The sequence below is a fragment of the Oryzias latipes genome, chromosome 8 (genome assembly GCF_002234675.1).
Source record: "Oryzias latipes chromosome 8, ASM223467v1".
Lineage (NCBI taxonomy): Eukaryota > Metazoa > Chordata > Actinopteri > Beloniformes > Adrianichthyidae > Oryzias > Oryzias latipes.
Window position 1 is genome coordinate 25010687 of NC_019866.2, and position 17058 is coordinate 25027744.

Sequence of the window (17058 nt, forward strand, 5' to 3'; positions counted from 1 at the left end):
TTAGAATCTGGAGTTTCACACAAGCATTCAAAAAGGGAGAAGATGAAAAAGGTCACTGGTACATAGAATTACTTCAAACTGAAGTAACTCTGAAACAAAAATGACTTTTATTTGAGTTTCAGTCTTTAATCAAGTTTGTCTAAAGTTTAGAGCAAAAGGATTTAACTCATTTTTTTCCTGTTTCTCTTTATTCTAGTATCATATCTAGAATGTTTCACCTGTTTTAACCGTTCAACTATTCAAATGTTCAGCTTTTTCCAGCTTTGCTCCTTCAAATCCTTGAACTTTTCCAGATATTCCAGGATTTCTGCCTCCATTGAAATAAATGGGGGAAGCTCGCTGGTTCGATGCCCGGCTCTGGCATTTATTGTTATTGTGCTGTTTTAACCTTTTTTACTTTATGGTCAACTTTGATCATTTCTTTATTTCTTTTTTGCTAATTATTACCCTTAAAGTTTCCTTTTCATTCAGCAGTACAGCACTCAACCCATATTTGCTTCTGCAAATGCAGCTCCTTCTAGTTCTAATAATATTCTCCTCCTTTCTAGAACATTCTCCACTGTGCTGATTTAGAGTAAAGAGAACAAACGTGTAGAACAAAGAAGTTAAAACAACGTCTCCAAATGATCTTAAGTGTCTAATAAAGGTTGGACATCTTTGCATTGGTCCAATGGTTTGCAGTGTTGCATCATTCAGCATCAAACCGAAGCCTCCTACAGGACATTGGAGCCGCTGCAGCATCAGCCGTCCTCTTTCACATTTTCAGACTGTCTGGATTCTGCATCTTCATCTTCAGCGTTCACCCAATTCTGATTAGTTTCAAAGCGTCCGGACAGAAAGTCACAGGTGCGTCACTCTGCATGGAGGGAAGAGCAGAAAGAAGAACCCTGCTGCTCCAGCAGAACCAGACTCCAGTTCTTTCCCTGTTCTGCTCCAGGAGCGTCCTGATTTCTGTGTCACCAGCGTAATGCGTGGAGCTGCAGATGACTTCCTCAGTAAGACGGAAGGCTGGGGTTTTTCTGCTGACTTCACGTGTTGCAGTGGGAGGACCTGCTGCTGTCAACCACACCCTCCCTCCGTCTGCACATTCAGCCTCAGGAAACAAGCAGAGTTTTTTCAGAATTTCCTCTGATTCCTGGAAAAACTGAACAGGAACATGCATGAGGTGTGGCGCACCTGGCTGATTAAAGCTCAGGCTTTAGTCCCACCCCCACACTGAGTGTGTGGTCATGTGGAGGTGTCATCAGGTCAGCCTGGGTCTGACCTTTCCTTCAGTTTCATAAGGACAAGTCAGAAAACACGTTGGCTCACTCTTCTTTAGACCAAACTGGTCTTGGATCAGCGTCCTGAGCTGGTAGAGAGCCGTCAGTGAAAGCAGCACTCTGGGATGTCAGTCAGCAGATGAAAAGTCCTCCTGGACGTCTCCAGCTCTGGTGGACAGCTGGAACTGGCATGTTTCACCTTTGTAACCGTCCCTGAAGGCAAACAAACAGCCGTGTGCCTCTCATACAGGTTTGTTTCCTGCTTCAGCTGACATGCTGTCAAACCGGTTTGTGGCGTGACGACCGCCTCACTGCTCTCTGCTTCCTGACGCCTCCAACAGAATTCTGGATTCAGTTTCAGGCAGCATCTCCCATGTTTCTGGAGGTCCAGAGGAGTGAGTTGGGCTCCCCCAGGCTGTGACGGTCCGCTCATCATGCTGCTGGCCGGGTGAGTGAGTGCTCTGCCTTCGTGGCTGACGAGCTGCAGAGCTGCTGACTCTCACGGAGCTGCTTCCTTGTTTCTCGCAGCCGTGTTGCTTCAATGACGGCTCCAACGGTGGGGTGGGGTACCGGGCTGCTGCTGCTGCAGATGATCCGCTGCTCCGCCAGCGTCAGGCCCAGATCAGGTAAACCCCTCCTGCCGGCACAGCTGCCCCCCTGAGCCGACCGCAGCATTGGTGGTGGGATGAACTCTCAGGTTGGATACAGATGGGATCATCGGCCCTTAATGTTCTGTTGAGCTCAGCTTCTCCAGAGGTGAACTTGAAGCTGAAACAAACTGACGGAGGAAAAAAAGATCTTCAGCACATTAATGATGAAACAAAGGTCAACCGTCTTCAGCCTGTTGTCTTCTGGCAGAGCGACTCTGGGACATTTTTCACTAAATTGAACTCTAGTTGCGCTAAAATCCACCTGATTCTGTTTTACCTGTTTGACCATTCAACCATTTTCTGAACTCGTTTTATCCTTTATGGCACATGTGTCAAACTAAAGGCCTGGGGGCCAAATGTGGCCCTCCATGTCATTTTATGTGGCCCGTCAGAGCATACAAGTTTTTAATTTTTTGAATAAAAAATAAAAATTGGTGGATATTTATTCATATTTAGGGGGAATCAGACTTGAAATATGGGATTGGGTAACTATACATTAGGACTTAAACACTGTCAATATAATCTAACCTGACAGAATCAACTGTAAAAGGATTTATGCTAAAGTAACAAGCAAACATATGTTTTCTATGCAACTGGAATCGTCACTTTAAAAAGTTATAATAAATAAAAAAATAGTTATTTAACACTAAGGAGTACATTTATTTTCATTACATTTAGTTACATGTATAAGTTATATCTGGCCCTTTGAGGACAGACACTATGCTGATGTGGCCCCCAGTGAAAATGAGTTTGACCCCCCTGCTTAATGGGGTCACTGGCTGCCAGGGCCTAACCTGGCCTCTGCTGGGCGAAGGTTCACCTGTTTGATGTTCTGTGTACATTATTTCTGTTATGCTATGTTTAGGAAACTCTTTTTTATTCGGTTCTATTCTATTGTCCATACATTAACCCAACAAGCATCTCTGACCTCCAAACCAAACAGAGCATCCCATCCAGTGATGAAACACAAATCACATTTGCAACTGGAGAGCATCAAATACACTATATTACCAAAAGTATTGGCTCCCCCATCCAGATGATCAGAATCAGGTGTCCTGATCACCTGTGTTCAAATCAAACACCGTTTTCACAAACATTTGTGACAGAATGGCCGTTCTCAGGTGATCCGTGAATTCCAGCGTGGAACTGTCAGAGGACGCCACTGTGCATCAAATCCAGTTTCCTCTCTCCTAAATCTTCCACAGTCAGCTCTGTCAGAGCAAAGGAAGAGTTTGGGAGCAACAGCAGCTCAGCCTCCAAGTGGTCGACCACTAACCTGATGGGGAGGGGTCAGAGGATGCTGAAGGTCAAAGAGGTCACCCACTTTCTGCACTCAGTTGCTGCAGAGCTCCAGACGTCATGTGACCTTCAGATTACAAGTCCAGCTTCATGGAACTGGTTTCCATGGCGAGCAGCTGCATCCATCCACACATTACCAGGTGAACGCAAAGCGTGGATGCAGCGGTGGAAAGCACGCCGCCACTGGACGCCAGAGCAGCGAGACGCCTTCTCTGGAGACATGGATCACACTTTTCCATCTGGAAATCTGATGGACCAGTCTGGGTTTGGAGGTTGCCAGGACAACGGTACATTTGGGACGCCATTGTGCCGAGTGTAAGGTTTGGTGGAGGAGGTATTATGGTGTGGGCTTGTTTTTTTGCGCTTGACCCTTTAGTTCCAGTGAAAGGAACTCTGAATGCTTCAGGACTCCAAAACATTCTGGACAATTCCATGATCCCAACCTGGAAGGAACAGTTTGGAGCGGCCCTTCCTCTTCCACCATGACTGAGCAGCAGTGACCAAAGGTCAAAGGTCCATGAAGACATGGAGGACAGAGTCTGATGATGAACTGGACAGAGTCCTGACCTGAACCCCATAGAAGACCTTTGGGAGGAATTAGAGCAGAGACTGATCCAGGCCTTCTCCACCAACATCAGTGTGTGACCTCACCAATGACCTTCTGGAGGAACGGTCCAGAATTCCTAGAAACACTCCTGAACCTTGAGGACAGCCTTTCTAGAAGAGTTGGAGCTGGAATCCCTGCTAAAGGTGGAGCCACATCAGACTGAACTCTGTGGGTTAGGAATGGGACGACACTTCAGGTCATCTGTGAGTCAAGGCAGACGAGAAAATACTTTTGGTAATACGGTGTAAATTCTCTTTGATGACATGTCAGAGGAAAGTGTAAAAGATCAGAACAGTGATTCTGCTCTTGACCATTGACTGTATAGGAGAACTGGATCGAGTGAGTGAGTGTGACACCCCCCCCCCCCCCCCCCAGAAAATAGTTTATTTCTCAATCTGACCAAATGGAGTCAATTCAGTCGCTGTTTTTCTGCAATATGGAGGCCGTCATTTGAAGGCAGACGATGTCAGAAAACAGTGTTGGGTCTGAAGTCAGTCGTTTCTATGGCAACCACTCTTGCCAATCTGGAGTGAGGCCACACCCCTTCCACTGAAGGGAGACTAGGGACAATGTGTCAATCAGATATTTTAGACATTGGCTGTGAGACCACATGCATTTATTGAGGCATCTGATTGGTCGGTTTACAACTTGAGTAACTTTATCTACAGAAAAAATATCATAAAAAAAAGAGGATTATCAAGAATCTGTTAAAAACTGTCAGATCCAGAATGTTTTTCTAACCAATAGAATGACTGACGAACAGCTGTTTGTTTCTGGGATTTTGGCTTCCTGTTTGGAACACCAGGGGGGAGGGGCCACTCAGTCCAGTTCACTACATACAGTGTTTCTGACACCGAAAACACAACCCAGAATCAGCTGTGTGTGTGTGTGTGTGGGGTCGGTGTGGACCTGTTGATCTCAGGACTCCACATTTCTGACCCGCCGACCCGATTGCTGGAATTCCAGAACATTTCTCTTGACTTTTCTTTCAGTTTTAGGTGGAAGACATGTTTTGTACATTTTTGTGGTGTTGGAGGTCATCTACAGACGTTTCCTGTCATGTTCCAGAACTTACAGAAAATCCATATTTGGAAAACTTTATTCTTATCTTCAGGTTTTTTAAAACAACGAAATCCTCCAGGATGTTCTGGAGTCTGAGCAGATCCTCTGCAGCTCCTCCTGTGGAGCAGCTGCAGGCTGACAGGCGTCCATCTCTTCCTGTGTTCATGCGTGTTTTGCAGAGGAGTCGGTGGTGCTGGATGAACAGTCTGCAGCCTCCTTCCTGTCCCGTCACCTGCTCTACAACAGCTTTGACTTTGAGATGCTGGTGCAGGGCGACCTGGAGAGGGAGTGCAGAGAGGAGATCTGCACATACGAGGAGGCCAGAGAGGTTTTTGAGGACGACACGGTGGGGCTGGTAGGTCCAGCTTTGTATGGGACTAAAGTTCTGGAAAGCAAACTCGTAATCACATACTGACTATGACTTTCTGACGGGCAGCTGGTTAAATCATTCAGACCTGATTCATGTTTGCTTAAGAAACATAAAGAAAACCGTCGTTTCAGGACCACGAGTCACAGTACGACTGCAGCAAAGCATCCTCTAAAGCAGAGGTCTCAACCTCAAAGTCACAGTGGCCAAAATTAAGCAGTAAAGTAAAACCACAGGCCAAAATTACAGATTTATTGAAAAATTTACTGCGACTGATATGTAATGTTGATATTACAAACACAAGAGAAATTCTATTTGAAATAAAAGACACATCAGTGGTATTCTTTTCCTATTTAAATAGCGTATTTCTCTCTCCTTTCAAGTTCCTTTTTAAAGTAAATGTCATCCAATAAAAATCCAGCATTTCAACCATTAACATTCCAGGCCTTGCAGAAGGAAAAGTGCATCAGAAACAGATATATTCAACCTCCGTTTGCTGCTCTGATTTTCTCTGCACATTGGTCTAAGCCACATACCTGCATCTTTTCTGGATGCAGGTTCAGACTCTGAGCCGAGGAAAACCTGGTATTTTAGCAGGAAGGTCTTAAAGCTGCTGTCCATCTTTGCCTTGGACATTTTTATGGGGGGTGAAATTCAGTTGTCCCATGTGACTGGAGCATGGCTGTCACTGACTGCAACGGAAAAAAGGAGCCAACTGTGCGCCAACGTACTAGCAAAGCATTGTGGGAGTTGTAGTATTAGCAGTACCGTATACACCGCGGGCCAGCTCTAATGCACATTTGATATGATCCGGATTATAATTACACTGCAGGCCGAGTTTGACACCTGTGCTCTAAAGAATCTGGCAGCAAAGCATGATGGGATGGAAAGATCTGATGCTTTCATGTCGGAAGTACTGAATTTGGCATCAACATTATTTGTCTAAAGTCTATTCAAACATCCAGAAGCTTTATACATTAAAAGCCTTAAAAACACATTCAAATAAAATAATAATAGTAGAAGAGCAACACAATTAATCTGCTTCTAAATGATTCTCTCCATGCAGAAGAACTCACCGTGTGTTACTTTAGGAGAAGTCAGATATCTGGAGGTCCAGCCTCAGCAGAGCAGCTGCTTCCAGATGAGTGGCGGCCTGAAGCCTGAGGCGGCTCTGAGTCTGAATGAGTCCAATTTTTAGGGGGTTATGAAAAGTACCCAAACTTCTTGGAAGCAAGATCTTTTGTTTACGGTGGAGCCAGATTACCGACTAGCTTGAGAGCAAGAGAAAGATTTGCTAGTTTGTGTGTGCGGGTCCTGCAGTGCAGAGATGAGGGAAACGTGGCGTTTTGGGGGTTTGAGGCTCATCTAAGGTCAAACTTCTTATCTGAATGCAAAGTCCCCAAATGACTGTTGTTCTTCGCAGAAGAGATGAACAGTTTGATTTCTTCCTGCGTTCTAAACTTTCCTTTTTCATTATAGAAAGACTTTTGGGCCGCCTACACCAAAGATCCAAGTAAGTCAGTTATTCCTCCTTTCACCTGCAGACCAGTGTTTGTGACTTAGAGACACGTTCACACATAGAAACTTCACGATGTTAAAGCTCTGCTTTCAGGGAAATCTTCCCGAACTGTCGCTTCCTCACCACAACGGACAGAATACGATGACGACCAAAGGTCCCGTTTGTGTTTGAAGGCAGTCTGTCCAGAGTAGACGTGTCGGGGCTGGTGGCCGGCATCCTGGGGGTGGTTGTGTGCGCCGTCGTTGCCGCAGTTCTGGGAGTCTACTGCTACAAAAACAAGAAAAAGAATGACAGGAGGATGCCCAGGTGAGAGAGGCTTAACCAACACTTCTGGATGATGCATAAGACTGCAGTTCTGCCCTCAGCAGGGACCCCCAGAGTCATTTCAGATTTTAGAGGGTACACGCTCATGAAAAAAAGATGGTAACTCGCCGTCCTTCAGTCTACGCCACTCAATGCATGTTTTTCCATCAAAACTTTCTAGCACTGTTTCAATCAGACCATAAAAAGACAGTTAACCAAACTTACATTACTCCTGGAAACTAGGGATGTTACGATTAATCAACTCAATCGATGAATCCATTTCTGTTCCTACGACCAACCAGATTCTCAGTCTGAGGCAAGATGTTGATGGAATCGACCGAAACCATTAAAAAATCACTTTAAAGGAAATAAATCCAATAAAATTGAACTTGGATTGATGTTCTGTGGGTTTATTTGACTCTAAGGCCAAACCGACCAATCACAGCAACGACACACATGTGATGTCATCAACACGGATCAGTCCATCATTCCAGTCCAATGTGTGGACAGACTGTGAATAAAGTCATGTGACCATCCAGTGTCTAGAATGTTCTAAGAATGTTCCCTTTGGATTCTTTGGATGTGGAAAAACAACAGTGGTGAACTTTAGGAAACTAACATGTGAATGGATTTGACATTCATTCTAGTTTACTTGTTGGTTTGGACACAGATTTCATTTAACTTGATGATCTGGAAGGAATCCAAGAATCTGGAAAACTGTTCAGGAGCAGGAATTTCTGTCTGGAAGTTTGGATGAAGAGGATCTGGATCCACTTTAGGACAGAGGATCTGGATCCCCTTTAGGGCAGAGGATCTGGATCCACTTTAGGACAGAGGATCTGGATCCACTTTAGGTCAGAGGATCTGGATCCACTTTAGGTCAGAGGATCTGGATCCACTTTAGGACAGATGATCTGGATCCACTTTAGGGCAGAGGATCTAGATCCACTTTAGGGCAGAGAACCGCATCGTTCAGAAAGAACTGACATAGACTGTGAATCGGATTGGCAACCAATAGTTATATAAATTGAATCATACAAATCAATCGTTGCCCCCCCCATTCATGACAACCACAGTTGTCATGAATAGTAAATAAAGACATTTGTAACAAAAACATTATTAAATATGTTTATTACTTGAGTAAAATCTGACTTTTTCAAATGGGAGTCAAAGGGAAATCGCACCGATCTGCATCCTGCCCAAACACGGAAACATTTGCTGCTTCCTGGTTTCCTTACCTACAAACACACAGATGTGATTCGGGTAAAAGACTTCTTCAGGCAGTAACCAAGAAGTCCCACATGCCTGTTGCTCTAATGTCTTTAGCGCCACCGTCTGGTCATATGGGTGAGGTGCGACACCTGAGATTTGATTCTGTTCTGCTCCAGAGCTCCTGTGAGGATGGAAGGAGACGGAGGTCCAGTTCCTGAGATGGTGCCGCTGAGTGGCATCATTGCCCCCCCTCTGCCCAGCTACGGTGATGCCCTGCAGAATCCCGGACAACATGATGCCCCCCCACCACCTTATTCAGCGTAAGTGCAGGTTTGATCTTGTTTGTGACTCTCAGCATCGTCATCATCACGGCTAAAGAGGGAAAGCTCTACAGCCACGATGGTGTTTGGCAGAGCAGAGCTCGCCATCAGCACCTCGTCATCAGCGCCTCAGCTCTGCAGCCTCATCCGGGATCAGCATCAGCATCAGGATCCGGATCAGGAGAAAACCGCTGGAACCAACGACACTCCCAAAGACAGTCCATGGAGCTGCTCTGACTTAAAAAACAAAGAATTAACGTCTGCTTCTCAGAGCAAGATTCTGAGTTTGTGAAGCAGACCTGATGTCCTGAAATGATCCAAATAATGAACATTTTCAGACCCAAGATTCAAAACTATGGGTTTGCTTTGTGACCAGAATTCCTGCAACATGTTCCTGCAAGTTCAAGTATGAGTGACTGCAGTTTGGAGCCGTTAACGAGCTGCTGCTGCAGCCGACTGACAGGAAACACGGAGCAACGCGACAGCTGTCAGCTGAAACGGAAAGCAGGTCCAACGCAAAGCGCCTCCTGATGTTCAACCAGCAAACCTGTTAAGAGAATCAAAGACCAGAAAGGGAAAACAATAATGAATGAAATAAAAGACAAAATATGTTTGGGATGAAATTGACTGAAAAAGAAGACCAACCACCAATAAGAGCACGAATTCTTCTCTCTGACAACCCTGTCAAATCAGGAGGTTGTCCGCTGGAGCACAGGCCCCTTTCCACTCAGCCAGAGAAGAAACAAGACGCTGATTCTGCTGCAGACGCTGAAGAACCGCTTCATCCCCCAAAGCTGCAGAGAAAAGGAACCCTAAAGCTGTTGAGCAGAGGGGGAAACGGGAATCTGTTTGCATCTCGAGGATTTGACGAGTGTTACGGCACAGATGGGGGGGTGAAGAAAAATCTCAGTCAGAAAGCCCCCGCTGCTGTGAATCCTGGCTCGGACCCTCACAATAGAAAAACTCGTCTGTCAGGCATCATTAGGATTCACGCAGTAACACAGAGTTTCACTGTGACTCTGTAAGCTGCCTGGGGGGGTTATGCTCCCTGCAGCTGAACAGGGGCAGCTGGGAATGTGAGTCCGGGGGGGGGGGGGGGTAAGTAAAGGTTGCAGAAAAATCCTCTGGACTTCAAACTTACAAACGCTGCTGGAGAAGCTGAGACGGACGGAGACGGACGGAGAGGATCCAGGAGTTCAGCTTCATGCACAGCAGGGGGGGGCAGTTTACCTGCGGGAGAGGGGCCTCTCAGGTGTGTCTGCATCAACCAGAGATGTGCACAAGATGTGCACAAGTGACCCCCCCCCCCCCCCAAAAAAAAAGTCAATCATAAAAACAGAGTCAACTCAGTTCGGGTCTTTCAACTCCAAATGTCCTGTTTTCCCGCCAGTCTGTTGATTTCGGACGGAGCTCCGTCACCTGATGGAACGTTCGGGTTCTGTGTTCCGATCTCATTGATCCGGATCAAACGTGGTTGAAACCAAAGCCTGAGAGCAGACGCAGCATCCAGCTGCACAGCTGTCTGCACAGCTGTCTGCGGGATCATTCATCCATCCATGCATCCATTCATTCATTCCTGGGGGGTCGATGGAGCTGCGGGTGGATCACTGACTAAGGCTGTTCCCTCTCTCACCACAGGGGGGCGTCATCAGCGTCTCCTCAGCCGGCAGACCCGCCGCCGGAGCCGACAGCGCCGGCCCCCTCCGTCCGAACAGGGGCCCTTCAGATTTGAGTGAACTTCTCAGTGATGCGCGTGTTTCCCTGCTCGTGCATCCGTCTTTGTTGGAGGGACTGTCAGCGATGTCTGCGCGCGCACACTTGTGTGAATGAAGTGTGTTGCTTGTTGTGTATTTTTGGAGCTAAAATAAAACGTACAGAATGTCAAGTCCTTTCATGTGTCTCAGAAAGCGATTTGTGCGTGTCCACGTGCGTGTTCGCGCGGATCCCCGCAGGATGTCATGACAGCTGATCTCCAAAAATCCAAGCTCCTTCATCCTCCTTCAGGGAGGAGGAGGATGCAGGCCAGCCCGGCACTCCTGCTGAAAATGGCGGCTGCAGAGGCAGACATGTGCGGAGGTGAAGGCGGCGGCGGCGCGGTGTCCGCTCCGCGCGCGAGCCTCCATCACGCATCCGCTCCTCCGCGCGGAGCGTCCGCTCTGCAGCCCATCACTCCAGCACCGGAGACAATAGACGGTGAAAGAGATGGGGAGAGGGGAGGAGGGAGGAGGCGCTCCTGGCTGATGTGACTCCCCCCTCCTCCTCCTCCTCTCACTCCTTCTCCTCCCCATTCCTCCGAGTCCACAGGCTCGTCAAGCAGAGAAATAAACAGAATCGAGCGCTGAGAGGAGAGGACGTTCCTCCCTCCCCTCCCCCCTCACGTATCTGTCCATCTCCATCCCTTTCTTTCATGGACAGGAATTTTCCCGCTGCAGGCTTCGGGGAGCTCGGGGCTGGAGCGGGATGGACCTACGACAGAAAACCCAGGTGAGCCGCCCGCACGGGCTCCGAACAATGCCGCGGAGGGCTGCACGCGCCGCCTGCACGCGCCGCTCCCTCCGCGGACACCAGCCGCAGGTAGAATCGGCCGTTTTGTCAGCCGGAGAGGGGAGGGGTGTGGGGGCCGTCTCTGCGTGAAATGAGTGGAATGCGATGGAAGGTTAACTGTGACACGAACGCGGAGACGGAGCAGCCCGGGGGGGATGGGTTTGAGGAGCCCACTGAGAGGAGAACCCCGCGAGGAGGAGGAGAGGGTCCGCGAGCGCTTTGTCTGCGCGCCACCTTTGTCTCTGTCCCCGTCAGAAGGGGGACAGGTAGGAGCACAGCCCACCGGCGCGGGGCGACGTGTGCGGATCATGCGGGGCTGCAAGACCGCGGCATTCCATCAAACAGGGAATCAAACCCGCGGCCGCCGAGCCGCTCCGCCGCACACCTGTCTGAACTTGGTGTGTGACGTGACAGTCCGGCGCTGACAGCTCGCTCTCACTAAATACCGTCTAGTCACGTGACCGATGCTCAATTAAGCCAGCACCGGAGAGGACGTGAACCCGCGCGTGCAGCGGTATCCGCGTGCTTCGTGTCAGCGACTTCAGAGAGCGGCGGCTCCGCGCGCCCTCACACACCTGCGCGCTTTCCCCGCGAGGCGCGGACGTTTGCCAACAGGCAGCAGCCTGCCAAGAGCTGCGGGACTCCGCAGAGTCCCGCACGAACCACCGACCCGCCGTGCGGCCTCGAGCCCCGCTCCAGTTAGCTTCGGCAGCGGTTGCCTTGACAACCTCATCCGTCTCCGCCAGACGCCTGATGCTCTGCATCCTCCGCGCGCCAACAGAAGAGCCTCGCGGCTGCTCGTCATTCCAGGACAGAGCAGCTCGAGTCCACGGAGACACCGGGGATCACGGAATGCCCGGGTGGACTGTTTGCTGCACGCGGGCTTCACTCATTTGGTTTTTCTGCAGCACATTGACGTGGAATCCAACCAGCAACCTCTCCTTAGGCTCATCTCACGAGGCACACACTGCACAAACTATTTCCTTGATATTATTTTTAAAAATAATAAGACAACATTTCTAAAAAATGTTTTGTATTTTTGGTTTTAATAATATTTTTGACTCAAAATGTTCCAATTAAGTCAACATGAAGACATGGAGTAAAATCTACTTTTAAAACGTCGTTACACTTAAGGAAGACTTGATACGTTTTATTTACATTTATAATCCAATAAATACTCATGTTTTCCTTTTAGAGAAGCTCTAAAATTCATTTTTGATCAAGTTAATGCTTCTGTTAGGACTGACGTGAACTAACTAAGATGTCTTTTATTTTGAAAAGATTTGATCAGTTACAAACTAAAGTCCAAAATAGTTTTAACTCAACAATCACCTGAATTTAGTCAACATTTACAACAATAACACAAAAACAGGGAGAGAATTCAGTTTTTTGGGGAGTTTTGGTGGATCCTGCAGGTTCAGAGCAGAAATGACCCAACGGGTTCTGTGAAAACAGGAACTTCCTTTCTGGTGCACGGCAGAGGGAAACCTTCATGCCGCCTGCAGCGCCTCACTGCAACTTCCTGTGAGGCGCAAAACACCAAAATTATTCAGAACCTTGACTTTCACGGTAGTTTAGTAAAAGATAAACACGCATACATAAAGTGGGATTAGAACAACAGTCCAATGAGCAGCAGCGGATCAATTATCATTAAATGAAACCAACGTGTTTATGAGTTAACAGCGACATGGCGTGTAGACGTGATGAATTACTCTTTGGTCTCACTTTCTGGTCCATAAGGTAGTTCGGACCGGACTAAACCATTCTGTCTAAAGGGGAGGCCAGCCTGCATGTGACCAACAAACTGTTGGGTGTCGCTACTGTCAATCAAAGCGTGAAGGAGGTTCTAATGCACAGATCTCACCTTCACTTTGAACGGTCCAACTTCAAATTAAAGACTAAATACATATTCATAACAAACATCGCATTTTCATGTTTTGGTTCTTTTAGCCGTCTTATCTGTCAGATTTTTGATTGGCTGGCCAACGGCTCCACCTTTGGCACTGAACAACTTCAGAAGTTTCAGGCCGTGCCGACCCAACTCAGACATGAGTTCTGGTTCCAGTAGAACAGCGGTCCGCCTTCAAAACCCCCGTTTATCTAGAAGAGCCCAAATAATTCCTGTGTTAGGTTGAAATGACACGTCCACACGGTGACAGCAAACATCAGATACCATAGAACAAGACTGATTGAGTTTATCAACTATAATTATGAAACAAAGATCATTTATGTGGGAAATATTTACCTGGACTGTTTCACAGAGAGCTCCTACAAAAAAAAAACACCTTGAAGGTAGAATCTGTTTCACATGGTGATACTTTTCTGGAAATCATCCTCCAACCATGGAGATGCACTTCCGGAAGCACAGCGATTCACAAAAGCATCAACTTAAATGATATACTTTTAATTAAAAACATAGGCGAGAAAAAAGCTGGACAAACTGATGTGTTCCCGGATAATCCTACACAGCCCCCCCCCCCTAAAAGACCAGACATCACATGACCACAGCAACAATAATTCACCAAATATGGTTTAGGTTTTTCATTTGTACCTGAATCTTCTGTCACGTGTTTGAGTTAGTTACACACTAATGTAGTATTTTTAAGCCAGAACTTAAAGCCTCACAATAACAGGTTTCTGAAGCTAAATTTACAGAAGCTCGTTTTTAAAAACAACAAACTGAATGCAGATTAAAGAAATTTGATTTTTGCATAAAGTATGAAGCGCAGGTTAATCAAGTAAAAGTAGACGAGACACCAGAAAAGGCTACAAACCTTTTATTACTGCAAGATCTCCAACAGATTCAGTGGAAGCGGCGTCCTGTGTCCTGAACGCGTGCAGAACAAGTCCAGCATAGTTCTGGTGGTTACGGGGTGGGCGTGTCTAACATTTTAGAGTGAATCTATTAAGAAGAATTTTTAGGAAATCAAAATGTGCTGTCATTTAATGCAATCATTTTCAGTGTTAATTTTGAGTTGCAAAAAGGTTTTTCAACCTTTCAGAGAAATGTTTAAGTTATTTCCAGCTCTTTTTCCTACCTGGAAGTAAGACGACTCCATCTCTGAGGCTCCGCCTTTCTCTCCTTGTGGGTGCCGCCCATTTTATGACATTATCCTGGAGTCGGACTCAGCAGCGGGTCTGAGTTTCTCCCACAAAAACAAACATCTGAACTTTTCCAAAGATGGATGTTCATATTGTCCATTTAAAATGAAACCGTCTAGCTCAGGGGTCGGGAACCTTTTTGGCCAAGAGAGCCATAAATGCCACATATTTTGAAATGTAATTTCGAAAGAGCCATACAATAATGTAGCGTCCCTTTCCCACACTGAGGCACGGAGACTTAACCTCTTTTAAAGTTCTTTATTCTGATTACTGCAGACAGCAACAAACGCCGTTCAATTAATTCAGCAACTCCTGAATCTCTCCCGCCGACACGAGAGCGCTTCTACAAACTTTATATTCCCCCCTCCCGCTCCAGCCCTCCCATTTCCCTTATTTGGCCCATAGCTGAACCCCATTGGTCCAAACTACCTAACAACAGGCTGAGCGACAGAACTGAGAGCCAATCAGATCTCTGCTTGACGCGTTCAATGAACTCCAGAACTTTTAACGCGGCCCAACAGCCATCCAACTCAGTCCGCGACAATTTGTTTAAAACTAAATATACAAATGAATGTGTGCATTTGATGTAATTTCAACATTTTTAAAGTACAATAAGTCTGTGGATTCTTTTTTAATAACATTGTTATTCTGTTGCTAATAAATGATGAGTATTTCTCGTGGTAGTTTTGCTGATGGTCTAGTCTGGTTGATACGTGGTGAGTTTCTGCTTCATGCAGGCGTTGAGACTTTAAACGTCATCGTAGGTCTGAATGTTCTGTAGATGTGACAAAGACTGCTCACATGCAGACATGGAGCCAAACACACACTCACACGCTGCAGTGAGTGACGGGCAGCGGGTTTTACGTTTTTACAATCCCAGCGCGATTCACCTGCTGCCGGTCCCCACAACCCCTCACCCCCACCCCCCTGCTTTCTCCCTCACACATCCCGTCCCCGCATCTGCGCGCTCTTTCTCAGAGACGGGAGCACGCACTTTTAGGCACGTCAATTCACAGGTTTCCGGCTGGTACAAACTCTGTGAAATAATAGATGATAGTTAACTGATAGTTTTCTCTCTAAGCACTGTTACTACTGCGCGCTTCTGGCATCGCATCGCGCCCGAGAAGGACTGGTCTAATGAAAAAAAAAACTATAATTAAAGATTTGTCTGCGAGCCACATGTGACCATCAAAAGAGCCATATATGGCTCACGAGCCATAGGTTCCCGACCCCTGGTCTAGCTGATCACCGCTAGCTCCACTGAGAAAGTGGGCGTGTCTGTTAGCTTGGGGGCGGGGCTGCCATCACAGGCTCTTCTTGGAAGGGGCGGTTCCTCACTTTGTGACATCACAATGTGGGAAATCTGTCATGATTCTTCAGGCTAAGCGAACCCAGATGCTGAAACCCAGAGTAAGACAGGTAAGTGGCAGATGAGTAATCGTTTATTGATTCTCCGTGTGAGGCTGAGGTTTGGTCCCGGCGAGGTCCGAATGTGAAGATGGCTTGTGTTGTGGCGTGGCTGGAGGTGTTAACGCGGTCAGCGTACGGCGAGGAGTCTTCCGGTTCACTGGAACGGCTTAACTGATGACCCACACTGGTGTCACTCGTAACGTGGTTTCCTGAGGCAGGAGAATAGGAATTAGGTTGGGTACGTGAGCAAAACAAGATAGAGCATAGCAAGACCAGGCGAGTCACCGTAAGGGTTAACGATCTGGCGTCGGCTTGAGGCGCTGGAGCTCCTTAAGAGCAGAAGTGATGATGAGGAGAGTGACAGCAGCTGGTGGCAATCAGGAGAAGAGTGAAACAGTGCTGGAGGGGGAGGAGTCTGCCAGAGGCACCATGACAAAATCACTCGTTTTTATGGATTGGGAAGGGCTGGTCCTCAGAGAGCAGGTTTTAAGAGGAATACTCAGAAATGGATTAAAATACGACTTTGTGGTTGTTTTTAGTTAGTAATGAACTTTATGATAAACCTAAAAGCACCAAAAGTAGATTTTTGGCCCTTTAATAGTTCAAGAAAAATGTCCTTACTTGTTTTTAGAAATAAATGTACTTCAATAAATGAACCTGGTATCCAACAGCAACCTTTTTGGCTAACCTCATGATCACAGCTGGCTGTAGGTTAGGATCTGTGCGTCTCGTTGTTGTGTGAAATGAACAGTCAGAAGCAGAAGTTCAGATTTGATCAGGAAACCCATTCCATCCTCCGCCTGGGAAGAAAACGCTCAGCCATATTCTCCTGGAGAACTGATGGGCTGACACCTGAAGATGTTTGGATGTGGTTCTGTTCGGGTTCTGCTGGCTGGCCTGCCTCTGACAGGAACCACATGGAACCACAACAGATCCCAGTCTTTAGAAGAAAAATGGACTTTTCCAGATTTTGACTCAAAGCTTAATTGAGCTTTTCAATTCAAAATCCTTAAAGTTTATAAACATTTTCTTCATATTATTATTGCATACAAACTCATTTTGATTGGCTCATAAAAATGTTTGAATTTTAATGTTCTGATTCTTCTGGGATTCTGTAAAAAGGGGGGTTAATGACCCACTCCAATGAAAATGGTGTTTTGGGTGTTTTAAACGTGTCATCATAGCATTTTCATGATGACGGATAATAAGAACATTCAGATTTAAACTGCATTTCTCAGTATTTCTTTATTCAAATATCTGTCAGTCAGATGAAAAAGTGCCGTTGGACGAATCCTGCAGCTGTGATGGGATGTGATGGATTCATAAACGTCGGTGTCTGAGCTGGAATCTGGATCTAAACTGGACGGATGGATAACAACGATACTGCTGCTGTTTTTGTTG

General features: G+C 46.7%; 2 protein-coding genes across 4 annotated transcripts in view; both read left to right on the forward strand.

The window, feature by feature from the left end:
• The first annotated feature begins 1212 nt into the window (after positions 1–1212).
• On the forward strand, positions 1213–10486 carry LOC105354659 (transmembrane gamma-carboxyglutamic acid protein 2). 3 transcript variants are annotated; one of them, XM_023957871.1, is made up of 8 exons: positions 1213–1512; positions 1618–1710; positions 1791–1888; positions 5060–5235; positions 6727–6760; positions 6940–7072; positions 8458–8601; positions 10240–10486. In XM_023957871.1, exons 2-8 carry the CDS (start codon positions 1697–1699, stop codon positions 10331–10333), a joined length of 693 nt encoding a protein of 230 aa, XP_023813639.1. In that variant the 5' UTR covers positions 1213–1512; positions 1618–1696; the 3' UTR covers positions 10334–10486. The 3 variants fall into 3 exon arrangements, with proteins under 3 accessions (XP_023813639.1, XP_023813637.1, XP_023813636.1); XM_023957869.1 differs by having other exon boundaries at positions 1214–1512; positions 1604–1710; XM_023957868.1 differs by having other exon boundaries at positions 1492–1710.
• A 122-nt stretch (positions 10487–10608) lies between these two features.
• Positions 10609–17058, forward strand: part of LOC101174673 (proline-rich protein 12) — a 43865-nt gene continuing 37415 nt past the window's right edge. The window contains exon 1 of the mRNA XM_011478731.3: positions 10609–11085. Within this exon, the coding sequence (XP_011477033.1) occupies positions 11009–11085 (77 nt within the window). The 5' untranslated portion in view covers positions 10609–11008. The remainder of the gene's footprint in view (positions 11086–17058) is intronic.